This window comes from Labrus mixtus, chromosome 9 (genome assembly GCF_963584025.1).
Source record: "Labrus mixtus chromosome 9, fLabMix1.1, whole genome shotgun sequence".
Lineage (NCBI taxonomy): Eukaryota > Metazoa > Chordata > Actinopteri > Labriformes > Labridae > Labrus > Labrus mixtus.
The window spans coordinates 9,728,125-9,755,004 of record NC_083620.1 but is presented as its reverse complement, the minus strand read 5'-3'; the positions used below and the strand labels follow the sequence as shown (position 1 = coordinate 9,755,004).

General features: G+C 45.2%; 2 protein-coding genes across 6 annotated transcripts in view; both read right to left on the bottom strand.

The window, feature by feature from the left end:
• The window catches only part of fam131ab (family with sequence similarity 131 member Ab), a 130,928-nt gene that overhangs the window by 87,793 nt on the left and 16,255 nt on the right, over positions 1-26,880 (bottom strand). For 4 of the 5 annotated variants that reach the window (XM_061046154.1, XM_061046156.1, XM_061046158.1 and 1 more), the window contains 2 exons: positions 21,677-21,808; positions 16,311-20,848 (listed from right to left, as the gene is read on the bottom strand). In XM_061046154.1, coding sequence (XP_060902137.1) covers positions 20,211-20,848; positions 21,677-21,808 — 770 coding nt within the window. In that variant the 3' untranslated portion in view covers positions 16,311-20,210. Of the gene's footprint in view, positions 1-16,310; positions 20,849-21,676; positions 21,809-26,880 lie in introns of those variants that run through there. The other variant, XR_009674142.1, reaches the window with a different exon arrangement.
• LOC132979871 (heat shock protein beta-7-like) lies at positions 6,277-11,292 on the bottom strand. The gene is made up of 3 exons (XM_061045704.1): positions 10,950-11,292; positions 8,123-8,283; positions 6,277-7,004 (listed from the first exon to the last, which is right to left on the bottom strand). The coding sequence occupies exons 1-3, from the start codon at positions 11,197-11,199 to the stop codon at positions 6,813-6,815; spliced, it is 603 nt and encodes a 200-aa protein (XP_060901687.1). The 5' UTR covers positions 11,200-11,292; the 3' UTR covers positions 6,277-6,812.

Genomic DNA, 26,880 nt, shown 5'->3' with positions numbered 1-26,880 from the left:
TAAGAAATGCACAGTGCAGAAAGATCTTGGCATGTCAAACAAACAAACAAAGAAACCGTGTTAGTGATTGGAGAGTGTCCACCTCAAACTCTCCAACTCTGCCTGATTGCCCACAGCCAAAAGATGCTAAATGCATTTGGCTACAGCAGCCCCAAAATGAGTTCAGTGTTGGAGAACCAAAAAACTGAAGTTCTTCTAATGACCACTGGGGGCTGCTCTTAAAGTCAGTCAATCCCTTTAGAGCCTCATGTTAAAGACAGCTAACTTTACACTAGAAGAAAAACGGTTTTGGTCAGGAAAGGAACGCACTCTGTCGAACTTTCAATGAATTAACTGACGATTTGTCTGGACCAAAACGTTGGGTAGTTTGCATGCACATTTTTAAATCCTTTAAATTCTGACTTTGACATAAATATTATTTTGTGTCAAAGATGAAGCTAATGTTTCCATTATCTTGTGTTATAACGTAGGGAGGATTGGCGAGGTTAGAAAGGGTTAAATAATTGATGTTTTGACATCCCACTTCAGGCCACCCCTGCTAAAGTCAGCGCCCCAGTTGGGCCCCCCCCCCCCCCCTCCTCCCCAGTCCAAAAAGTCTGAACACGCCACTGGTGAGAGTCAGCGACGTTTGAAGTCAAAGTCAGAATGATTGTGACATTACTGCTACGAGCCAATCACGGCGGAGCGATGCAGCATAGAGCTGGAGCCATTAATGATTAAATGGCGGCCTTGTTACTGACTCAGCGAGCGCTCGGACATGACGGATGATGTACACATATACTGTGTGTATTTAATTATTCATGTCTTACATAATGTGTGTTGCTTGTCGGCGAGCTCTCTGCGTATTGATTTCTCCCCCTCCGTCTTTTCTTCCTCTTCCATGTATTTACTCCCTTGAGCCACTGACCACGAACACATCCTCAACGACACACTCCTTTATTTAAAGGCAGGGTTGGTTGGTGCAGACGGAACACTGAGGGAATGCTACTTTCAAAATCATGCTTGTTTTAGAAAATGACCAACCCTGCCTTTAAAATATATTTGTAATGTTTTTGTTTTTAAACTGAATGTCCTCTTCTACCTTCTCTAGCTCTGCTGTTCAGAGGCCTTAAATATGCACTCATAGTTCGGCTTCATTGTGCTAACTTAGCATTTGTTGCTATGCATGAGTTTAAGTTTTGGTGGTTTCCTGTCTTGCTGCAAACCACTAAAAGTAAAGAAGCATGGCTCTGCATGTGAGAGTGCACGTGAGATTTTATACGATCATAATGTACCAAAAATAAAAACAGAAACTTGACAGAAGTCGAACACGGGATGTATGAATGATGTTTGCCGTAATGTGCCTGTTTGTCGTTCGTCCTTACAGTCTCTTATTTTATACTCAAAGTGTCTGAATAATTCCACTTTGATCGGTGTCTTCCATTTATGCAATGAGCTTTATTTACGCGGGGCTGGGTTAGCGAGTTGTGCTCATAGATTAATATATTTAACATCATCATGTGTGTAATATAGAATCATAATTTAATGAACTAATCTCAAAGTTTTGACTACTCTCTGTTTGGAAGAGATTTACGGGGGCTGGTTTTATAACATGTTTTCTATTTGTATCACGTGAAGATTTGAAGATTTGATTTGAATTCTGTGTTTTTGTTTTTGGGTTGTTTTTTTGTTGTTGTTTTTTTATCTTTTGACATGCTGTCGGAACATTTCTACTAAGACAAGTGCAAATAACGCTGAAGGCTGCTCGTGGCTTCCTGGCGAGGAAGCAAAGATGAAATATGTTTGTGAAGTCAGGGACGACTTAAAGGAGAAATATTGATTTTTAAATTGAATTTCTGGATCTCAAAGACTAAAAAGGTACAAGAAGTTCTTCAATGGACGACTGTAGATCTGTCCAGCTGTAACGGCTTAAATATCTTTGGTGGTTTCAAAGTGAAAATATCTTCACAGAAAGGATTTCTATAGCGACAGAACTTTAAGATGATGATGAAGACGATTAAAGTCAAGCCTGGTTTAAACTTCTGAGTTGAATCGACGCCGTAGTGGCCTACACCGCCCTGAGCACTTCATATTTGTGCGTCGGTGAGTCCGCGTAGCTCTGCAATACTCCACCTACAAACGCTAGTTGGCAGAGCAATTTCTATGCTAGTTATACCGCCAGTTGCTTCGACCAAATTCTCAGCTGGTTTTATGTTCAGGAAACCGTGGCGACTGCGACCGAGCGTACGATGTCAGAGTTGGAGCTGACGCATATCGAGCAGCAGCTGATTAAACATCGGAGGAGATGTTCAGCTGGATAGTGTTGTTAGCTCAGGCTACCAGTTAGCATTCGTTAAACACACAGGTTCACATATATTCATCTTCCCGTCATAGTTAGACTCGCTATCAGGAGGGGAAATGGTAGACCAATCACAGGGTTTGTCGTATGCATCGCTTCATCGTGTAGTTCAATTTTTATGGAGGTGCATGTCAGGCTGCAGGCGTAGACTTCTCTATAGGTACCTGCCTAAAGGGCATGCTGCTGCGCAGAAGTCTAAATCAGGCTTAATTGAGACCCTAAAATATGTAAAATTAGGTACATATAATGCTCGAATTCTCCTTGAACTTTGACCTTTGAAGGGACCTGCAGGAGGTCAGTTGGCTTCCATTCCACAAGTGCCTGCATCGACTCTCCTTCTCAAAAGCAATCGACAAGTGTTTGTTTTTCTAGTCTTATGCATGTGGACGAGGCACTTTTCACACACACACACAAATGTGAGCAGGGTTGATGATTTGTCAGCTCAGTGTGCAATTATCACCATGGCGACCTGACGTCTTGTCCCCCCCTTATCTGCTCACCCCGGGGACTGACTGAGATCCACTCGTCTGATCTGGTTCTGTTCATTTGTTTGAGCCTTTCATCGATTTTTAGGACTCTGCGTTCTGTCAGAGACCACCTTCCCCTCCGCAGACATTTCATCTCGTTTTCTAGCAGACCGACATCAACCCGAGGTGGAGGCGTATTTATTAGTGTGTATTAATCAAAGTAGAAAATGTTCATTTCTTTTTTTTGGGGGGGGAGTTCTTTTTTTTTTTTTTTTTACGGATCATCTACTTGTAGGTAATCAAATTTGTGCAATAACAGTTGTTCATCTCACTTTGTAACCCCGTTTTAATTGATGCCATGAATGCAAGATAACCTTATTTTTGTAAAGAAACCTGAAAAGTGTAAAAAGATGTTCGACTACGAGGAGACGTGACGCTCACACGTGAGCCTGCGTGTGAGAACGAGATCTGTTATAGACGGAAGGTTTCCCAAAGTCTCACTGGCTCTTTGACGCCCGGAGGTGTTGTTTCATTTCGACTTTGGGAAACTTTCCGTGCGTCTGGTGTTTAGAGGCTCTGTAGTGACTCCTGCTGTATGGACTGTTGTCAGCGCTCTTATACAAGCCAACAAACTTTGTTTTGTATATCAGGGACGAATAAATGAGATTTTAACAAACAGGAAGATGACTCCTTTGAGTGTGTTTTTTTTATTCTGCTGCTGTGATTTTCTCCCATCTGCCGTCTGTCGTCTTCGTTCCTGGAGCGCCGTATTTCTCTCATGCTGATGCTCCCAGTGGGGCAGCAAACACAGTTATAACACAATAATGATCGAATTAGTTCATTTTTCCCCAAATCTTTTCATCGGCTCAGAGAGTGAACTGCTTTATGCAATACTTCTAGCACAAGCGCTGCGTTGTGATTGGATACAAGGTCCACCTGAAATACTCACCGCTGCAGGATTAAGTTTAAATGCCCTGAAATTCAAGCCGCCCGATCTGACTCAAAGATTAAACCTTTATTGCTGTTGCAGTTATTGTAGGTAAATACAAAAATGCAGGTTTATTACACAGACTGTAAATATGAATGTTTGAAGCCTGAGAGACTTCACCCGTCTGTTCCTGCAGGGGGCGCTGGAGTCCCATCGATAACGGTCTCCATGCTGGAAATGCTGACTCAGTCTAACTTTCAGTCAACCTAAAGACAGACTGAGAGCTGGAGCCGAGGCGGGTTTTAAACCTCCTGACAAACTGTTACACCGCATCCAATCTCACTGCCGGTTAATAGCTGTAGTGATGGGACACTAACACCTCGATATCCTGTTACACAACTGGGTTATCAACACGTGTAAGTGTGCGGCAGCAGCGTGCATATTTGAGCGCGTGCAAGTTCTCTCAGAATAAGACGGAAAGTCAGAGCTGAGTTGGATCAAAGCACAGCTGCAGCGGCTCGTCCGTGTTGCAATGAATGATCTTAGAAACACATGAGCGACGTAGAGCAAGAGCAAGGCGCCATCTGTCCGTGCCGTCGCCGCCCTCGCTCTGATGAATACCTAATAAAGGTGTCACTCAGAAAGAAAAAAAAGTCTTCCTGCTCTCAGCTACAGTGTAGGAAGTGCTGGTGTCACTTGGAGACAGATTGATGTAATGCCTGGTAAGAGCTGCAGACAGGCCTCTGGAGACTGGCACGCGGCGCTCTCTGTCTCCGTGTGTGTGCATGTGTCTTCTTCAACGCCACACCTCCTAACAAGCAGAGAAAAATGTCAATACAGGTTCCTTCTCCAGCTTGCAAAGGGCTCCATGCACAGGTGCTCAAGTCATAAAAACAAACAACCCAAGGCAAGCTGTGGGATTTGTGCAGAATTAAAAACAACTTTTATTTCTTATTATTTTAAAGCAGAAGCTTTGAAACATTCATGAGAGGAGGGGACTGCATGCATTTAAAGATTTCTTCAACACAACATGTTTTGGATTGTACAGATGAAAGCAACAAAATAACCCCGAAGTTAAAACCCCTTTTTATAAACTGTATCATAAACGTCCTGTCAGGAGAATTTAACCAGCTGTGACATTAAACGTGACATTTAGTCCTCTTAATGAACTTTAACAGCACAGAGAGATCTCTCAATAGTTATGTCATCATCACACTTTTTAATTTTTCTCTGCAAACTTTGAAAGTGGGCGGTTTAAATAAAAGGGCGAGATTTTGGTGAGAACTCTTGCTATATTTTACCCTCCAGTGGCTTTACATAATTCTCCTTCAAGCACGGCGTGCTCCGACCTCCACCTCAGCGGTCAGGGAAGTGTGGACAACAGGAACGCAAGGAATACAAAGAAGAAATCCTTACTGCATCTTATCCCATCTCCCCATATCCCATTTTCTGGTCTTTTATCTGCTCTTTTGTAAAGCGCCTCGAGATAACACTTGTTGCTGGATATAGACGAGCTTAAAGAATATTGAAATTTGGTGCCATCTTGACGAATATCCTCCGACTGGGCGGCCTGGATTCAAGTCTAGCCCATGGCTCCTGTCCTGCATGTCATACCCCCCCCTCTCTCTCTCTCACACACACACAGATGTCCTGCTCTATCCTCTGTCCTGTCAGTTAAAGGTAAACAGCCCAAAAATAAATCTTAAATAAAAGCTGCAGTCCCTTTTACTCGCCTGGTGTTGCTGCTTCTTTGGACAAATCAAGGGAGCTCTCAATGAGAGGCACCGATGCATTTAGTGTTGAAATAGTTTGTGGATCCTAAATAAGGAGAAAAAGCAGCAAGACACAAAAACCAATGATAAACAAATATCTGTGCAAGAACGACAGAATGATGCTCATATGTGTGCTGGACATGATGCAGGTCTGCATGCTTCTTTATGAGGTAAGTTCAAATTTGTGATGTATTTATTTTGTTTTTTGTCATCCTAATTTTGCACAGCTAAATATTCTTTCTGGTGTAAATTTAGTGTTTTATAGCGCAAACGATATATATATTTTTTTACTTTTTGGGACTTCTGGGGCTCCTTAGTTTTGCACAACTTATGTTTGAAGATGATTCAAAGGTCCTGTCTTGTTTTCATGCCCGTCCTAAATAAAGGCAAGGTCAGTATATGGACTGAGGTTTATAAACGGCTGGGCTATTAGGAGAAGTTTTATGGTATGTGCAAGATCAAGCGGCAGTTGTTCTTTCTTGTTGAAAAATGAAGCCGATACGTAAGGGTAAAAACGACACTTCATGCTATGAGGACCCGTTTTAAAACGCAAATATTAACACGTTAACAGCCTAGAACAAATCAGGACTCTGATCCACAGAGATCACTTGTTTATTGGTAAAAACTGTACAGTGTGAATTATTATATTATAGTTCATAAATTCTGTTTGTATCCAGCCTAAGCGTTGGGTTAGGGTTAGTAGGGTTAGGGTTGTGTTTGCATCATTGGGGAGGATGAGCTGACTGACAGGGCGGTGCATTGACATCTCCTCTTTCTCTCCAAGGTTGTGACAGAATTTCCAACATGGCAGCTGATATCTTTGGGCTACAAAATTGCCTCTTCAGAAACCAAAGGGTGACGTCACTGAGACTATACGTCCATGTTTCATACAGTCGTTGGTAAAATACAAAAATACACGTTGCAGCCGTCTCTCAGCAGCACAAGACTTCTTCAATTTTTATGAATATGGGGAGCGATATGTGTCGTATGTTATCATCTATACATTTTGCAAACAATCAAGTTCCTGCAGTTGTCGCCACTCGCCCTTTAACCATCTTGATAAAGGGAAACTTTAACCAGACAGAGGTGCCCGGGCTCACTGTCATCACTGGGAGTCATCCTCTCGGGATCAAACATTTTAACCACAAATATAGAAGCAGTCTGTCTGCTGGACTGATTATTAGGACAAACAGTTAGCATCCATTCAGCGGTAACTTCTCCTTCACTTTAAGATTTAAAAATCACAACTTCATCATCTGACAGTCACTAAACATCAGGAGGTGATGTACAGTGAAGTACAGGGGGGATCAAAGATGAGCTTCACTGCGATAGATTGGGACAGCCGGGGGCTCCGGTTCACCCAGCGCTGCTGTCCGGCGGACGCTCACAACCAGAGTGCCATCAGGATGAATGTTTCCACTGACAGACAAGGGGTCCATATCCTCCGGGAACAGGGACTTATGGGTGAACGTGGCACTGACGCCTCCGTCGTCGAGGATCTGAAAAATGAAGCCAAAAAAAGTCAGAAAAAAAGATGGAGCTGAACATGGAAGGAGGGGTTAACCTGAAGGAGGAGGGCGAGCGGAAAGGTCAGCGAACACTCGAGGACAGGGAGAGAGAGAGAGTGAGAAGAGCAACAGGGCCAAGAGAGGGTGAGAAAAGAGGGTGAGAACCAGTGAAAGAAAGAGGTGTGAGGGGTTACTGCTGCTCAGCGGGTAGAGAGAGAGAGAGAGAGAGAGAGGAGATCAACATGGAATAGTTCCCTCTTGTCCGCTGACCCGAGTTAAAATGATCCTCCTTCACTGCTGCAGAAACATTTCCTCCTTCTTCTCCTCTATCTCTCTCACCTTTTAAACATGACTAATGTCAAACTGTGGGGGAGCATAGAGAAAGAGAGAGAGAGAGAGGGAGGGAGAGAGAGGTAGCAGAGAGAGAGAGGGGGGAGGGAGAGAGAGGGAGGGAGAGAGAGAGAGGGAGAGGGGGGAGAGACGGAGCAGAGAGAAAGAGGATTGAGAGACAGGAAGCAAGCAGCTTGTCTCGACTGTAACTGACAGCAGGGCTAATTCAGAAACTGCTGGACCAGAGAAGGAGGCTGTACCTTTCAGCAGCCGTCGCATGCTCTCTGTCATGAGGTGCTGAGGTCTCTCGTGCGTTTATAATGACATGCACATGTCTCTTTGCAAATGTACTTTTCAAAACACGTCATAACAAAACACAGACATTGATTCAGTTTGTATTCTTATGTTTAACAATGCTTGAGATGCTGAGCGGCGCAACGAGAGGGATTGATGACTGAAGTTACCCCCTTAGAGAGGTTTTTCTATTGTCATTGCAAAATTTGCACATTTGGTGGTTTGAAGTTTGTCAGCCCTCTGGGGCCCCCTGCTGGCCTGGGGTCCCAAACAGTTGTCTGCCTTTCCTGTTGACAAGCAGCACCTCAGAAGGCGTTAAACCTGGTCAGTGCTCACAGGATCAGACTTTAGGAAACACACACACACATACACACACACACACACACGCACACACACACACACGCGCGCACACACACACGCACGCACACAAAGGGCAGAAACACACACACACACACACACACACACACACACACACCCACACACACCTTCTGGGCGTGAATGACGACGTGGTGGTTGTAGGCCATCACCACGATGTCATGCGGCTCAAACTGGCTGACATCAGCTGACATGTAGTAGCTGTCCCCCAGGCAACGCACGCCGCCACCTGTACTGCTCTCCCTGGCTGTCACAGCGCCACCTGCAGGAACTAGAAGGAAACGACATATGAGATGTGCTGTAAACGACTGCAAATGTTTGAACAAACATTGAATCATTGAATCAGTAAAAGTAGAATAACATGTTTGGATGCATGTCCTCTTGTTGTTGTTGTTTCCATAAAAGGCCAAATCTAAGTTTTATTTTACATTATTCAAGCAGCAACCTCCAGTGTAGAAATACTGAGCCGATGCTGAAGTGTAAAATCCTGCAGTTCCTCGAGTGTCCACTAGAGGCTGGCTGCAGAAGCACAGGAAGTCACATACACACCCATTCTAAAAAGCCTGTTTTTACAGCAGAGATTAACATGTTTACAGCCTGGTTCAAAAAAACAAATAGGTCTGATTAGCTCATGTCTCGATCGACACACACTGTACGGGGGGTGAATGTTTTGATGACTCATCAGTTTTGATTTGATGAAGGATAAGAGTTATTCACAATAAGGCGTGTAGCTGACATGATTGACAGGTGGGCGCGGTGTAACGGTTTGTCAGGAGTCTTAAAACCCGCCTCAGCTCCAGCTCTCAGCCTGTCGTTAGGTTGACTGAAAGTTAGACTGAGACAGCATTTCCAGCATGGCTTCGTCCAGTAATATTCAGTCTATGGTTTTATTATGTAGAAGCATTACTTACAAAAGCTTGTTTGTATTTCAAAATAAAAGTACTTTGGGTCATTTTGACAGGGGCTGAGTGGGCAGCTGTGGATCAGCTGGTAGAGGTCAGGGGTCAGCTTATGCAGAAACATGTCCGATGTGTCCTTGGGCAAGACAGTTAACCCAGAATTGCTTCGTTGCTTCTGATGGACTCTTCAGCAGCCTCTACCATCAGTGTGTGAATGTGTAGGTGTGACCTGAGGTGTGAAAAGTGCTTTGAGTCGTCAGAAGACTAGAAAAGAGCTATACAAGCTCAAGTCCATCTACCGTTTATATTTGTCTGTCGAGTCTTGTTGACGAGAAGAGGTCATGGACACACTGATATCTGAAAGATTAGTGCGTGTTAACTGGTGCATTACAGCTATGCACCTAATATAATGATTGATCACTTTTTGTGCCTTTATTCTCAATCCAAGCTGCGACGCTCAGATAGAGTTTTTTAGAACTTCATGTTGGGACTAGTAAACATGTTTAAGAGAACTTAGAGACTGAAATGTTTTTTCTGGATGTAAATTTAGTTTAGTGCATGTGTGCAGATCTGAACTACAGCATCTAACACGTCTCATCTTCTCTTTTATTTGATGGGACATGTGGGTGCTGGAATCTTCCACGTGAGTCAGTAAAATCAAATTAAACCCGATCATTGATTCTGCTTTAATCGGCCTGTGGAGCCACACATGCCATCAACCTTTTTTTTATTGTGGTTGGTAATGCTCTGTGCCGCCGCAGTAGAACTGTATAAACGCAGCCGTGTTTTATGTAAGAGGCCGCACGACGCCTTTTCCACCTTTAGTTCTGCTCTTTCTGTGACACAGTAGACGAGGTCTGGAGCCGACCCGACTCTCTTCTCTCACAGAGCACGGACGCTGTTACGACCCCGGCTCATTACTTTCTCGGCGCCGCGGGTCTTTTTCTTCTCTGTGGCGTTTCTTTCTTTCTCACATTCAATCAACCCACCACTGTAATGTGAGAAACGAATTCTACTCTCCCGCTGCTGCAGGAAATGAATGAAGAGAGTCTCAACACCCTGAACCTCGGAAAATGCTACAAAAGGGGGGGACCATGAACGAGGCACTAACGGCTCCAGTGGAGCTCTTAATGCGTGATGAGAGAGACGATGAGTCAGACTTCTGATGTACCATTAAAATCAAGTGTTTGAGCCGGTTATGACACAGGCCGAATTAAGACTGTAAGACTGTTGTCTCTATGTGAGCTATGTAAGCAAAACAGACCATAAATCATAAGATCAGTTATTTCTATTCCGTTATTCTTTAAGTACGTCTCAGCTGCCCCGGGGTCTGCGTCAGATCAGGTGATGAACAGCATGCTGCAAAAACTGTCTACACCCCTCCCCCCCACCCCCACCACCCTCTGTACTCCTTCTAAAGCCACGCCCCTCACTTACATGCACGAGCGCCGTTGGTCCAGAAGCAGACCTCAGCTCATCTCTTACATTGTGTAGAAACTACGTCGTCTCATGTCTCATTCAGCGGTAAGTAAACTCTCAGTGTAAACTCTGTCATCAGTGACGCGCTTTGAGAGTGGGATAGAACAGGGGTTCCCAAACTTTTTAGCCCCTCAACCCCCAATATAAAGGTGATAAAGAATGGGGACCCCCATTGTCTCTTGAGGTGGTTAAAACATTTGACACACTAGGCTTCTCCAAACACTGGCTTTGGAACACCACACAGCAGCCCAATACCATCATATTATCTTTGTAATTTATTGTAAGAAACTACTTTTTTGTATATTTGTTCAAATTAATTGGTGAAATATGCAATTTTAAACCATTTTCTATTTCTGTATGTTTTTGGAAGGAATCTTGCGACCCCTCTAACTACATCTAGCGACCCCCAAGGGGGTCCCGACCCTCACTTTGGGAACCACAGGGCTAGAGCATGCAAGGGGTAGAGAACGAGCAGGGAGGCGTGATTGGTTCATCAGACTGGTACCTCGTGTGAGAAATGACTTCCAACTCCACCACCTCCTCTCTCAAACGTCCTTACCAGATTGTCCGAAGGAGGATCGGCTGTGTCTGCTGAAGGGGGCCAAACAGTTTGGACCTCCGGGGCCCTCCTCTGCAAACAGACCGGAGTAATCAGCAGAGTCAAGAAACGGCTCAAAAAGTGGATCCAGAGAATCAGATGAGGATCCGCCCAGTGAGCCCTCAGACCTGAAGGAGCTGGACGTGCTGTAACGCGACGATGAGTGGAAGGACGAGGACGACCTGCGGCTGGAAGAGGTCAGAGATGCCATCGTTGAAGAAGTGCAAAATTAGCTTTCCTTTAAGCTCCTCAGCACGACTACTGAGAGAATGAATGACCCAAAAGAAAGCAACAAAAAGCTTTTAACCTCTCGCTCTCTGTCCAGGGGTTTTTATAAAGCCCTGGTGCATTGTGGGTCAGTAGGGCACAGCGTGGGCTTTATTCTTATGTCCATAAATGGACTTTTGTCTGACCACTGCTGCCAAGAATGTAACGGACAAACTGATAAGGAGGCAGAGACCCCTTCTTATTCAGACGGCAGAGATAACACTGAAGAGGGGCCTCACGGAGACGCTTGGAGCATGTGGTCAGAAATAGCAAAGTGTTTGAGTGGTCGGGTTGTCCGTTAGGCTGACTGAGCTTGCAACGTGAACACTTTATCAATAATGCAGGACAAAAATTGCCCATTTATATTCTTTTCACCTGCTAATGGAGTAACAGATAACGTTCAAATGTGAAACAGAGAGTGCTTCCTGAGGGAACAAATTCAAGGCTGGAATCAGGAAATGTGAAAAAGGATTTCTCTCTGACAAAAGCCAAACTTTACTTTCTCTTTTAGAACGCTTTTATAAACATGACTTTTAATTAACGTTTTTGGAACAGCCTTGAACATATCTGTTGCGTGCATACTTTAATTCACATCATTTGATGGCTGTCATCATCGACACATATCCAGAAAAGTACAACACGGCTGTGTCCGAAACCACATACTCTAAATACATACACTGCATACTGCAAACTCACCCGACCGTTAGCATGCGTATGGAGAAATCAATGAACTTAAAGGACTTCAGTAAGATGTGTAGTGAGTGAGATGATAAAGTGACCTTACTAGATGATCAGACATTAAGGAAACATGATATGTTGAAGCGCTGGCTTCTCTGACAACAATGCAGCAGCCAGTATGTCCTCCTTCTAACTTTAGATTCTGGTCCTGAATGCTCTGGATTTGTTTGGACCAGAGAAGGTAGGCGGTTTTAAGACACCCCCACACGACCGTTTTGGACGCCCCTTGGTTTGCCAGATATGAGAGCAGTTATCAGGTCAAACCAACAGGTGTTGCAGCGATGGAAGCGTGCAAGAGAACTGGTTCAGATAGAAGTGATTGTACCCGACCTAAAAAGTCTCTGCATGTTTCTAATAAGCTCCACGAGCAGAAACGTGCTCAAACTAGGATCAATATTGAAGATGATTTTGAAAAATGGAGAGAGGTTAGAACGCAGAAAGGTTTACAGACCGATGCAGAGCTGGATAAACACTGAAGCTTCAGTGTCCACCACATGGCAACCTGTGTGAGCATCGACTCTAGAGAGGAGGGGGAGGGGGGAGACAGGGCTTTACAATGTTTAGAATTTAGACTGCAGTACCCATTTTAAACACCAGGTGTTAGAGTTACATACTGCTCCTTTAAAAATAATAACGAATATAACATAATGGAGCAAACTTATCAAGGATTTATGTTAAGCCAGAGTCATCTCCCTCTGACTTTATTGATTCAAGATTCAAGGGTTTAAACACGTGGGGGCAGAGTTACATATTGATCCTTTTACAGTAAAACGTATAACTCATCATGAATCTTTACAGCGTGAGTTTTGGCAGCGTGCAGCTCAACATCGTCACCTTCACCCTGGAAGCGGTATCAGGCATTATAAATTACTACTAAAACATGATCAGTGTTGAGGCTGATGGCCTCTTTTATTTTTATAGTTCGTAAAGAGTCATCGATATTTATTTCACTGTGTTTCTTAAGCAGCTAAAAAGTCCTCACAGTAGCTTTAAAGTCATTTTTTACTGTCAGATATCTGAAGGATGTGTTTCCTGCAGCTCCTCACAGTCGGCAGCACAGGGGTTAATCCAGTCCGATCTCCTGCAGAGGTCCAGTGTTTACATGGCTTTAATCTCTTGGTGGCACACATTACCTCACAGAGCCCAGATCCCAGTACCCCTTGACCTCCAACAGATGGTGTGTCTTCATGAGGCTTGATTCAGAAGAGAGGGATGATGAAATGATGCAAATGACGCAAAAGCGGACGAACAGCAGAACAGCTAGAGGAGGGAAAAGGAACATCAAAGAAGCTGCTTTTAGCATTCCCAAGCATCAATTAATCATCGTCAAATCAACCGTGATCCTCGGAAGTCCTGCAGGAAAACCGCACAGTCAAGACCAGCAACTGTGTTTAATATCAATGCTTCTCTAATGTCGGGATGCTGCAACTGGTGGAAATTCTGGAGGAAAGAAAACTGAAAAGATACTCCTTTATTTATGCATAAATCCAGCAGAGATGTAAAATGCATGTCGGATGTCAGCCCATCACTCGGCCTATCTCATCATCTATTGATGGATGGACGGATTGATGGACATGTTCATATGCACAGTAATCTGACTTCAAAAATACATAAAAAATAAATCTAAAGGAAATATGTGGCTGTCAGATCTCTTATATCTCAAAGTAGAGCTGACATGAACACTTTTTCTGTTGCTCTTATAACCTCATGATGTCGTGTAAAATATGGATTTAAAAACGTGATAATTTGCATTGAAACCAGAATTTGATAGAAAAAAGCACAAAGAGAACAAGTCGGATGATGAAACGGAGAAATCGTTTACACTGCAAACGCTAAGCAAGAATATTTGTAAATGATTTCCTTTGTTTCCTGGTCTGGACTTCCTGACTCGTATATCACTGGCCTAACCGCATTTCCACAAAGTCTGTGGAAATGCGGTTTCCACTTTTCAAGCACGCGCCGAAAGCTGCTGCACGCTGGAAGCTCAAGCTGAACAGAATAAAATGACACGGACAGGAAGTCAGACCAGGAAACGCACAGAGCTCCGGTCAATTTCAAAGTAAAACACAACATTCAGACTCCCGATAGTATGTTCTATCACTTCATCGACATGACGTACAAACTGCATGAACAAAAAATCGTCCTCTCAAAGACAAAGCAACATATTGTTTGTACGTTGTTGTCTTTATTCCTGCGTGATCTTGTAGTTCTCCTGAGATCTTGTAGTTCTCCTGTGATCTTGTAGTTCTCGTGATCCTGTAGTTCTCCTGTGATCTTGTAGTTCTCCCAAGATCTTGTAGTTCTCCCAATATCTTGTAGTTCTCTTATGATCTTGTAGTTCTCTTGTGATCTTGTAGTTCTCTTATGATCTTGTAGTTCTCTTGTGATCTTGTAGTTCTCCTGTGAACTTGTAGTTCTCCTGAGATCTTGTAGTTCTCCTATGATCTTGTAGTTCTCGTGTGAACTTGTAGTTCTCATGTGATCTTGTAGTTTTCCTGATATCTTGTAGTTCTCCTGAGATCTTGTAGTTTTCCTTTGAGTACTGCTGCTCATGGCTGCGCTCACGACGGAGCAAACCTTGTGGCAGAACGTAGCGCAGCTGGACGTAGCCCGCTGCATCGCTTACTCTCTGCAGGTGGTTTCAATTTTCCACACTTCTTTTAAAAGAGACGCTCTTAATTTGTATGATTAATTAATTGAAATACTGTAACTCGATGCAGGAACAAACTTGTGTTACATTTTCAAATATTTGATCGACTTTATTTGCATACTGGACAACAAATCCGCAGTCTGTGGCTGTGGAGGGACTCAAACCCTGATGATCACACACGTTGTTGAACATCCTTCATATCCTGCTCTGATCCCTCCCTCGCTGACGACCCACCTAATGGATTTCTGAGCTCCCCGGGGGCCCATGATGTCATGGAGGAATGAAATACCTACTGCAAGAGGATCAGTCAGACCAGCTCGACTGCCGTCCTCTGCTCTGGTAATAACTTCTTAATGATGATGTCGTTGTGTCGGGGAGCTCATTGCAGACGGCTTCATGGCGTGTGTACCACGGTGATTGTCGTGCAGTAAATGATGTTTGAAGAGGTTAATGTAACAGTTCATTATCCTATCATAACCATAAAACACTGCACGAAGTTAATGAGATTAGCTGAGCTCTCCAAGCTTCTCCTCTGGGCAGCGCTAACCGTTATTTCAACATTTAAGTTCAGATGAAAACAGGGGGAAATCATCAATCTCAACGGGCGTCCGTATGGTTATAACATCAACGAGTCACTAAACACGACTTTGTTGTATCCTTTCAGAACCTTCACCTTCATCTATCTAAGTTTACGAGGACAGAATTTATGACCGAGCAGCATTTCTCCAATATCACTTGTGCACTGGTTGGTGAAACTCATCCACAAAACGACGTGACTTCAATACATTTAATTGTTCATACATAAATGTTAAAGGTGGCGCCTGATTGGCTGTGTGCTGTCGAGAAGGTTCAGAGCGGTTTCTGAGGCGTTGTAAAGAGAGCAGTTTGAAACAATCCAACAGAAGAATGAGAAATTAAACTGGACACGTGCAGCGCAGCTCATGACTACTCTGGGTGCTGGTGTGATCGACTGATACTTGACGGGAGGAATATATCTTAAGTGTTGAGCAGTGTAGTTTTGAAAGCGAGTCTGAATAAAACATTGTAGAGAGAACGGGCCGCTGCGTCCTCTGAGCTGTTGGGTCCCCTCCAACCTCCATTATGTCTGCCAGCGTCCCAACGCTCTTCCTCTTTATTCTTTCACCACCACATGGATCATACATCTTTATTTTCTCTCAGTGGTTTTTTATTGACAAACTTTGGTTTTCCCCGGAATAATGCACAAGATGCTAAGCAGAGCAACGAGAGTGATCGCTGTCTTATGGGGCCCCCATAGGGAGGTTTCCTCCTGTCATTGCAAAATTTGCACATTTTGAGGTACTGCTGTGGTTTAAAGTTTGTGAGCTCTCGGGGGCCCCTTACTGGCCTGGGGGGGCCGAGCAGTTGCCCACCTTGTCTGTTGACTGGCAGCGCCTCTGAGCTGCACGGTAGATGTGTATGTAGGAAGAAGGTCGTTGTTGGCGTCTCAGAAATAACAAAAACATCCACAGTTAGCAGGACGGACTCAGCTCGGAGTGGTTGCCATGGTAACTTTTTTTTTCTGCTTATTGGTGGATTGAGTACTCGGGTACAGAACGATGTGAACGCAGACCAGCGAGGGAGAGGGTCGAGGGGAACAATCGTGTCCGATGTGAAAACGTCCTAAGACAAGAAAAACACACTCCAGATTCATCTTTGTTGCAAAGAACAATAACAATATTTTATTAACTTGAAATAATATCAGATGCAGCAAACAAAGATTTGTTATTCAAATCCAAGGTGGCAATTTTCAAATAATTACATTCAGCCAAAAGAGGAAGAATAGTATTCAAAGAAGAAGAAAAGGACTAAAAGAAAGGTCGAGGATTGAAGTTTTCCGAGGGAGGAGACTGATGAGGGTGTGTGTGATGCTGAGATGATATGAAACGGATTTCAGGTCATCTGTGATCGCTTCATGGAGTCCTTGTCGAGTTGTATGGCTTTGTGATCCCTCACGAGCATCTTGTCTTTGTGTGTGTGTGTGTGTGTGTGTGTGTGCGTGTGTGTGTGTGTGTGTGTGCACCCCGTCCCGTCCTTGGTATTTTGAGATGTTTAAATCAAAGCAGTGGCGTCTAATGTGGGTTAAACTCAGGCCTGCTCTCTCTGTAAGTCTCTGTATTCATCTCCTCTTGCTGTTTTCACACTCGGGTTTTGTTGCAGTATCGCTGCTACGGGGCCGGTGTTGCGGCAAGCGGCCCTTCTTCTTTGTTCTAAAATGGTAAGTAGGCTATCGTGTGACGAGGGCGCCACCATCATCTCCTGAATATTCATCCGCCCTCCCGCCTTGCTGCTGTCCAACAGATGTTTTGATGTCTTTTTATAGCGCTGGGTTCTCCCGCCACTATCACAGAGAGAGGGAGCGAGAGAATCTGGAGCACTTCTCTCTGATAAGTGTCCAATGTCAGCGCTTGCCTGAAGCGACAAACTAAACACACACATACACACACACACACACACACAAAGAGAGACATCTGTCAGACCGAAGGACAGCAGGGGGCTCTTCTGTTTTTGGAAATATGAATCACTTCTGAACAGAGAGGTGAGCATTTAAAAAAAAAAAACTTTTTGGAGTTTTCTCGGACAGCTAACCTCAAAAGATGTTGCTTAGAAAAAGCTTGAGGCGGTAATGATGGGGTGGAGAGAGGGGGGGAGGGAGGTGGAGTGAAGGGGAAAATGACACAAGGGAGCAGAAAAGACAGACAGGAGAAAGATAGGCATCTCCTGCTCGTCAGGCCGTTTCATAATCGAGGGCTAATTGCCTGTTGGCAAAGGTAGCACTCAGACGTCCTCTTGCTTACATAATGAGCCCCCGCTGTGGGGAAAGATGGAAGGGTGGGGGACGGAGCGAGGAGAGGAGGGGAGGCCAGGAAATGACAGGACAGGGACAGAAGGAGGAAGAGGGGAGACATTCATCAGGCTGTCTGTGTGTGTGTGTGTCAGCAGGAAATCTTCCCTCCTATCCTTGTGAGGACAAAATGTTCTCACAAGGATAGGCAGACGAGGATATCCACCATGATGCCACGTCAACAAGGGGAGCGAGCTTCAGGTTCTGATATAGTAAGTAGTAAGTATACTCATAAAAACACACTCACGTGCAAGAGAGCAGCAAACACTCGAGTGAATGAAAAACGCACAAGGTGCCCGTCTCTCTGTCACACACATCACCGAGGAGAGGACATGAATACTCAGAGAGACAGACGGAGGGGATGCGTTGGAGTGGACAGATTAAAAAGGGGAGGGTGTTGAACAATGGCTCACTCTCATAACTGAGCCAGGACAAAAAGCGTCGCCCGGCTTTTAATGTCAACCAAAAGGACAGTGACGCAAACCGCCCGCTGTAACCTCCAGTTTCTACTTACAGGGGAAAAATGAATGCAGGCGATGCAACAGGATCATTTTTGTGCCTCTGTTGGAGGGTAAGGACGCTAAGCTATGGCCTGAGTGACAGCACAGATGATGATGATGTGATGATGATGATGGTGCAACTTGGGAGGTCAAAGGTGACGAATGAAAGGCACAGCTTCGATGGTTCCCCCTGAGTTGTCGCTGTCTTTTTCAAAAATCTCCAGCCTGGAGCTGCTCGTGTAGTTTTCATGAAGTTCTGAGCCCGATGAGTGATGCCGTTTCTCTAATCATTTCCAGATGTTTGTTTGTACTGAATGCTTTTCTCTTCGTCTTCTTTTGTTTAATTTGCAGCACCAGTAAAAGTTCAACCTCCAACAAGAGCTCCGCTAAACACGAGTCACTGCATTAAAGGGAATCGCTGCGTTGGAGGGGGGTTTGTAATGAGCTCACGATGCAAGCTTAAAAGGCTCGCCGACATCTTACAGTAAAGCCACACACACACGCACACACACACACGTTTGCACAATTCTTATGGATTCACACATTTAGGCTTTTCTTACCATTAAAACAACATTAAAAGAAGGATCTGGGGGCTGAATCTGTGCTTTATAGTAGAAAATAACCAGGCTCTCTCTCCCACACACACACACACACACACACACACACATGCACACACGCTGAAGATGAGAGAGGTGGTATGCAGGTGGGTGTGATGATGCACTGACGCTCTGGTCCAATGGAGTTTCCTGAGTTGTATGAATGACGGTCCCTCTGGGAGAGCCTCAACACAGTTCCTCACATCGCCATGGTGATGGAGGAGTTTCTGCATGTGCCACGTTTAAACATGCCAAATATCATAACAAAGAAAAGAGGATAAGTAAAGATTAAAAGGCAAAGCTTCTTAGGGTTCAGTATGAGAGGACGAGAGGATCATGACGTATGGCGATCACAAACCGTATCACAGTATCCTCTTTTCAAAACAAAATTAAAATTGTTCACATTTGTTTTATAATTTTTTTCCCAGTAAACTATATCACACAGTGATAACGAAGAAAAGGAGAAAAATCTACAGCCACGTTAGCTTCGTGCAAAAAACCACATACACTGGCACGCCGCAGAGGCAAAGAGATCAAAAGCAAGACAACGCATACAAAAATATAGAAAATCTCCGATGCAACTCTTTCTCTTCACAGACAAAAATCTGCCTCTTCAAGCCGCGCCTCTTCCTTGCCACACTCGGATGGCCAAAGGGTCACTTCAGGAACATTCTGTCACTGTTGCTGCTGCTGCTGCTGTTGTTTTTTTTTGTAAGACAAGCAAAGGTCTCATGGCTTCCACGCAGGAATCCACAGAACCTCCCAAAAATATCCGGTACCTACGGGAGATCATTATGGCGTCCATCATAATGATGTCGGGAATAAGGGGAACAACAACATGTCTGAGTGATAGAAAACTAGTACAATAAAAGCATATCATTTCTGTCATATAATCTGTATCAAGTCTTTGTTAACTTTGTTATTTTAAAATACATACTATGTCCTGTCACTTTGAAGACATTCCAGCATTTGCTCATAACTTGTAGTGACAGGGTTAAATAGTTTGGCATACTCAGCAAGCCATGCCCAAAAGGATGCTATTTTGTCTCTTGCAAAGGACAGGGAAGGGGGGGAGGGGAGAGGGGGGAGGTAAGGGCAGGTCCCAGGATGCAGTGTCAACCCTCCCTTCCACGGGAGACACTGGGGGTGTGGGCGAGGGGAAGGGGGTTATACAGAATACAAACCGAGCTCAAGACCGGGTCAGCCCATTTGATTTCAGCACTTGCAAAAACATGCAAAGATAAGTCAGAGTGTCGGACTCTGGAGTCATTCTGTCTGCCTGTTGGTGGCGTCCATTTGTCAGAGTCACTTCCCAGGACGGGACGGAGCCGAAAACTGTGAGCGTCATACCCACGAGTAAGTCCCTGGACTGCTGGAGCAAGCCCCCTGCTCTCACACAGATAAAAAAGATTGTTTTGACGCCTCAAAATAAAACACGTCAAATGGAGACAAAGTTTAGGAGGGAGTTGAAATGCTGCAAGTAAGGCAAAGATGGATGCTTCAGTCCAAAAAACAAACATGCGCGAATGTTCAAACTTTTCAGACACGATGGAGAAGAGAAGAAACGCCTCCACAGAGAGATCGAACACTGAGCTGAGATGAGAAGAGTCATTGGTTGTTTGGCTCTGCTGCCCTCTCCTCCTCCTCTTCGTCTTCATCCTCCTCATCCAAAGACACTACCCCAGAAGAGGCCACGTCAGAAACTCTCCTGCGTGGGTCATACTCCTCTCCGTTGCCCTCCGCCTCCACCTGGCACACCGTGCCCTCATAGTCCTTGCAGGGGGTGTCATCGTCTTCGCCCGGCGACAGGTACGTGTCAGAGTAAGACATGGAGAAGCACGGAGAGTCCTGACCCCTGCATGGCCTGATGCCCCGTCCTCCCCCGCCCAGGCTGTGGAAGGCACAGTCTCCCCCTCTGGGCCCGCTCTGCCCTGCCCTCTGAAGTCGGGCCAGCAGAAGCTCCTCCCCTCCCTGCAGCGCTGAAAGGATCTTGGCGGCGAGCTCGGCCACATTGCTGTGGGAGTGGGAGCCACGGTGGGAGTCCAGGTCGCGCAGCAGCGGGTGGTGCTCGTCCAGGCTGCAGAGGCTTGAGCACAGGGTGTCCGGAGAGCCCGCCGTAGGGGAAGGCTCACCGCTGCCGCCTCCCTCCCCTCCTCCGACATCGCAGCACGCCCCGCGCAGGCCCAGGTGCTGGCAAAGCTGGCTGTGGATCAGGTCCTTCAAGTAAGGAGGATATGATGGAACATCTAGAGGGGAAAAGATAGACTCTCAGCACCAGGAATAACACTTACAACAACAGAATATGAGATGAAACTTTAAAATGTAGCGATGATTCACTGAGTGGAGGTAGTCTCAGTCATTACACACAGCCAGTACTCAAAGACTTGACACTTCCTGTTTATTATTTAACTCATTTAAAGTTACTCTGTGCCTGAGAGGAGTGTTTGATGTGCCCGACATATTTTAGTTGGTAGAATTAACAGAACAGGAAACTCAACTATGGAGCAGCGAAAGACCAGAGGAATAAGCGTGCCAGGCTGCACGTGATGCTCTCGTCACTAAGAGGCCTGAGCCTGACAGTCAGAGGCCAAAGATGAACGCATAAAGATGGAGAAGAAACACTGAGCTGAATGTTATTAGCTGCAGGACAGGTTATTGGTGGTTCAGTGTAATCAAGATGAAAGCTCGGGCGTACACACACGCGCGTGCACACACACACAAACACAGCTCTGGTAAATACAGTGTATGTATTTATAACCCGCTCACACACCGACCTCACGCACACACTGTCTCTGCAGCAAAGGAAATGATATTAAACTTGCAGGAGGGATATCAAATTGCGCGGAGGGACAAAAAAAAATGTTGGTAGGGAAGAAAACTAGGGCACTGGGACAATGGCGGAGAGGCATGACATGAGAGAAGAGAGAAGAAGAAGAGATGGATGAGAAAGAGGGTGTGTGTGATTGGGTATCAGGCAGGAAGGAGCGGCACAATATGAAAGGAATAAATATGTATGTGTAGAGGTACTGTGTGTGTGTGTGTGTGTGTGTGCGTGTGTGTGTGTGCGTGCGTACCTGTGCTCTGTGTGGCGGGCTCGTTGGCAGGCAGAAAATCCTCGTCATATGAGTCATCGTTGGATTCGTCGCCGTCCACAGAGGACCAGGCCCTCAGCTTAGCCTCCGCTATGGCAAACTGCTCCGCCACTCCTGTGCACACACAAACATAAAAACACTTGTTAGGTGCACATGCACAAATACGTGGTTGGCATGGTAACAAGGAGGCAGGGGGCCATCGTGTCTCCCTGTCATGTAGCTGTTTGTCAGGACAGATCAAGGAACAGTATTATTAGACTGGACAGACGCCGCAGTCCCGTTACAGTTTATGTTCCTGAGCTGGCGTTTGGCTGCTGATGCACTAAAGATGGCTATCACCGAGTGTTTGAGGGTTCTTATGCAGGTTGCAATCCTGCCGCCTAGAGGCGAGACAGTTTTTTAGAAGAAGCGCAGAGAAAAGCAATGACACAATCATTGTCATAAGCTGTTTCCCAACGGCATGTCAAAGGCTGTCCCTTTTCGAGGCTTCCTTCAAATGCGTCCCTTCTCTTCCCGGGCCATCAGGGATGCACTCGGTGTATCCTTTGTGTCCCAACATATCCCAAGATCCATCGCATGCGTTAAACCGATGGCTGACTATTAAGCGATCAAGTGTAACCCTTAAATGTAAGAACAAACGGGGTCTTGACACTTCAAATAATCTTTAAAAATAACAGGTTAAAGGAGCAATATGTAACTCTAGTGTTTAAAATGGGTACTGCAGTCTAAATTCTAAACTTTGTAGAGAGCTGCCCCTCCCCGCCCCCTCCTCTCTAGAGTCGATGCTCACGCAGGTTGCCATGTGGTGGACACTGAAGCTTCAGTGTTTATCCAGCTCTGCATCGGTCTGTAAACCTTTCTGTGTTCTAACCTCTCTCCATTTTTCAAAATCATCTCCAATATTGATCCTAGTTTGAGCACGTTTCTGCTCGTGGAGCTTATTAGAAACATGCAGAGGCTTTTTAGGTCGGGTACAATCACTTCTATCTGAACCAGTTCTCTTGTCCGCTTCCATCGCTGCAACACCTGTTGACCTGATAACTGCTCTCATATCTGGCAAACCGAGGGGCGTCCAGAACGGCCGTGTGGGGGTGCCTTAAAACTGCCTACCTTCTCTGGTCCAAACAAATCCAGAGCATTCAGGACCAGAATCTAAAGTTAGAAGGAGATGTGTTTCTAACGCTTCAAAGGCCTTTTCTCAATCCCAGTCGCATTTGAGTTTGTTTCCATCTCGTTGTTTTTTCACCTGTAATGATAAAACTGCAATTTCTACCATTAAGATTGAAGCCCATATTTTGCAAGTAACCAAACAAACATTCACATGGATGTGCATGTTGATGACAAGCACACGCAAGGCCACACAGAGGACATCAGCGTGTGTCTGGCTGAGGTGACTCAGCACGTACCAGACCTAACATAAGCCACAAGGTCCAGCAGACCAATCACTTCCAATCATCATCAGGAGCCGGCAAATCACAGAATAAGACTCCACTTTCTCTTTTTCTATTTATCTCTCTGCCATGCCTCATCCTCTTCTTCCTCAGCGCCCGTCTGTTTTGTATTCCTCAGTGTTCTTCCCCTGCCTCCTCCGTGTCACGCCTTTTTCCCGACCGTCTCTCTCAATGAAACACTCTATCGACTCACCTGACTCTCCCCATTCCCACCAATTGCTTTTCTTGCATTGCCGTGCATGCAATCTCTCAGCCATGTCCCCTTCGCTCCTTTCTGATTTCTATCTGTGTCTCCCTCCGTCTCTCTCTCTCAGTATTCATGCATTGTCTCCCGCAGAGCGAGAGATCGATGCTCTCATTCATCTCCGACTGTAGCTCGGCCCTGAACTCTCCTCACGGAAACACTGACACACCCTCCAGCCAATGCAAACGCACAGGAAACTCTTTAGTCGGCCTGAAATCCGTTTTTAAAAGTAATTCTGTTGAGGCTGAAAGAGAGTTTTCAAGTGGGTACAAACTCTTTTATGTCGGTGAAGCGCTTACCAGACACAGGAAGTGATACGAGACAGTCATCATCGACTTACAGACAGGAGACCTGATTTGAAACCCGGTTCTGTATTTCTTATCTCATATATTTGTTTGTCTTGTGATTGCTTGATGTTGGTTTGTTCTCCTGTTTCTTCACTTCACTGCAAACCTGCTCCTCTTTTGAAAAAGTTATTATTGGATTCAAGAACAAACGCAGCCTGAAATAATATCTTTCTTCCTCCTCTGCATTGTTAGATTGTGCTGTGGCTTGTTTCCCATCACTGACGCCAATTTCCAGATTCAGACCGTCCAACAGGTTTGTTTGCTACGTGCTGTGTGTAGAGTAAACCCGGTGCGTCCTCTGCTACACTACAGTGTACGAGAAACTGGAGGACAGCCACTCAAACACACACACACACACACACACACACACACACACACACACACACACACACACACACTTCACACTTATCCACACACATACTTTCAACCAATCTTCTCACTTACACTCTTTCTGTTCCTCCTTCACACACGCACACACACACACACACACCGTGCAGTAAGAGACATAGAGGCTGCTGTGGCTTAGTGGTAGAGTTGGCCGTTTCTAAACTGGAAGGTCGAGGGTCCAGCTCCTGCAGCCACATGTCGATGTGTCCTCGGGCAAAACAATTTACCCCCAAATTTATGCGTCAGCGGTTTTATTGCTTTTACTTTTTCCTTCATCATTGTGCTTACAGTTCTTTTATCGCTTGTTTTTATTTTGTTTTATTTAATGTCAATACTAAAATGTCAATTCTTTGTGTTTGACATTCTTTGTGTTTTAATTCTCTTCTTTTCTGTCTGTTCTTTTGTGAAGCAGCATGTTTTTATGTATGAAAGGTCCTATATAAATAAAGCTGAGTTGAGTTGAATGTGTATGAATGGATAAGTTAATACTGATGGAAACTTTAGACTGCAGCCTCTGCCATCAATTAGCTCTAATCAGACCGCCGTTTAAAGCAGCGATATTTACGTTTCACCTTCAATCTGAATGTCCCGGAGGCGTAACGGGGTGACGAAGTGCCCCCCCCCACTCCGTCCTGTCTTCATTGGTAGTAACAGAGGTGTTACAGAGGAGAGACAGGATCAGCTGAACCAGCGGGGGGGAACAGCACTGTGTGTGTGCATGTCTCACTATGCGTGTATGTGGAGCTCCCGTTGTGCCGAGTTTCTGCAACGCTAAAACGTAATGAAAAAAAAAGCAGTCTGGAAACGGCTGTGTGAACGTGTAGGTGTGACCTGCAGTGTAAGAGTGATTCAAGGAAGTCAGAAGACGAGAAAAGATCAATACAAGCTCAAGTCCATTTACCAATAAACCTCTCTGTGTCAGTCAAGCCTGGCAGCCGGTTTCACGCACTACGGAGAGCGTGTGTGTGTGTTGTTAGAAGTCAGTCCATCAAGAGGACAACCAAACCTCTATTCAATTTCTCATCTTGCACTCAGTGCATGGTGTTGTGTTCCTTTACGTCCAACTAAAGGTACCAAACACAAACTTCACACGTTTGCACACTCTCACTCTGTGTTCCAACACGCACGCTGACATCCTCTCGCTGTGTCCAGTCAGCCACAGTAACTCCATTACTGCAAGGGCTTCAAGGAGACAGTCGACTAAATAATAGGAATCAGCACAACTGGCAGATCCCTGAACGTAAGGACACACGATGATGATGTAACAGATAAGATGGAAAGAAATGACAACCAAACCATCATCCTTAAAGTCAACGTTCGCGCTGAATCAGCAGGACTATATTAATATATTTCTGTCTGATGAAGGGCTGGGGGCAAGTGTGGTGATAAATTCTATTAAATATAAATTGGAGCAACGACTGGTGTGTAGTCTAAGGCCCTGTGTTTACCTAGTGTTATTTTCTGAGCGCCAGCGGCTTCTTTCAATTGTTTCTAATGAGGAGAAAGCGTTTAAGCAGCAGAAAGTAAACGCAGCACCCAGCGTCTTTTTTCTGAGCGCCCCCCCTTTTTTTGTGCGGCCGCTCAGAAAGGCACTGTCGACGTCACCGGCGCTACCGATCTTGTAGTTCTCGTGTGATCTTGTAGTTCTCCTGTGAACTTGTAGTTCTCCTGTGAACTTGTAGTTCTCTTGTGATCTTGTAGTTCCCCTGTGATCTTGTAGTTCTCCTGTGATCTTGTAGTTCTCCTGTGAACTTGTAGTTCTCTTGTGATCTAGTTCTCCTGCGATGTTGTAGTTCTCGTGTGATCTTGTACTTCTCTTGTGATCTTGTAGTTTTCCTGTGATGTGTGTACAGCTGCTCATGGCTGCGCTCTGCTGAGTGCACGCTCCAGAAACTGACCCGGTGGGGCAGGATGCGCGCTGCCCAACAGAGCAAAACTGTGGCGCTGACGGAAAGCAGTGTGCAAGGATTGTGTGGAAAACGGCAGTAAGAACTATTTGGGGGCGTGTAAACAAATCAGCTTTTTTGAGTCATCGTTACAGTTTCCTGTGAAACCGCCATCCTTACCAATGAACTTTAAAATAGTTGCGATAATGGATCAAAAAGATCGGAGCGTGAGAAGAGAGCAGAAGAGAAGTCGAGTAAATAGTAAGAAATAAAAGAGGAAAAGATCAAACGGAAGGTGAACAGACGAGGCATGAGGAAAATCGCTCAGTCACGGTGGCACAGGCCAGGAGCAAAACCTTACTGTGCAAATTAACCTTGAGAGTCTGCATTGCAGGGAGCGAGGGAGCGAGCGAGGGAGAGAATGGAGGGAGAGCCGACGAGAGAGACCGGGTGAGGAAGAGGAGATAAAGACACAGGGGGCAGAGAGAGGAAATTTAACAGAGGGAAATGTGAGTATGGGAGGAAGTGAGTGTTGAACTGAGGTTAAGGGACGAGTGAAAGAAAGAAAAGTTCAAGATGGAGTCAGCAGTTTCTTCCTTCAAAATAAAATACAGACTTCTCCTAAAGTAAAGCTGCTCCATTGTCCCTTCTGGGCCTCCATACATGTGTGGTGGTGACTGTGTCTGCAGAGACTCTGTCCTCTGACTGGATTTTACTGTTCTGGTTGACTCAGGACGTTTCTGGGTGGAGCTGGTGTGTTTCCTCCAGCCAATGACAGCGCAGCAGGTGAATTTAAGAGTGGATACAATTCAGTGATTTCTTTTAAACAAATCCTTTACTACCAATCCAGCTTTGAAATTGATGCAACACA

Bases quoted from the DNA above. Each gene is read 5' to 3' on its own strand.
- LOC132979871 (XM_061045704.1), bottom strand. From the start codon at position 11,199: ATGGCATCTCTGACCTCTTCCAGCCGCAGGTCGTCCTCGTCCTTCCAC. The intron at 8,284-10,949 runs GTAAGGACGTTT...GTTTCCTTCTAG, and splicing joins ATCCTCCTTCGGACAATCTG to TTCCTGCAGGTGGCGCTGTG. The intron at 7,005-8,122 runs GTGTGTGTGGGT...TTCATTTTTCAG, and splicing joins TCGTCATTCACGCCCAGAAG to ATCCTCGACGACGGAGGCGT.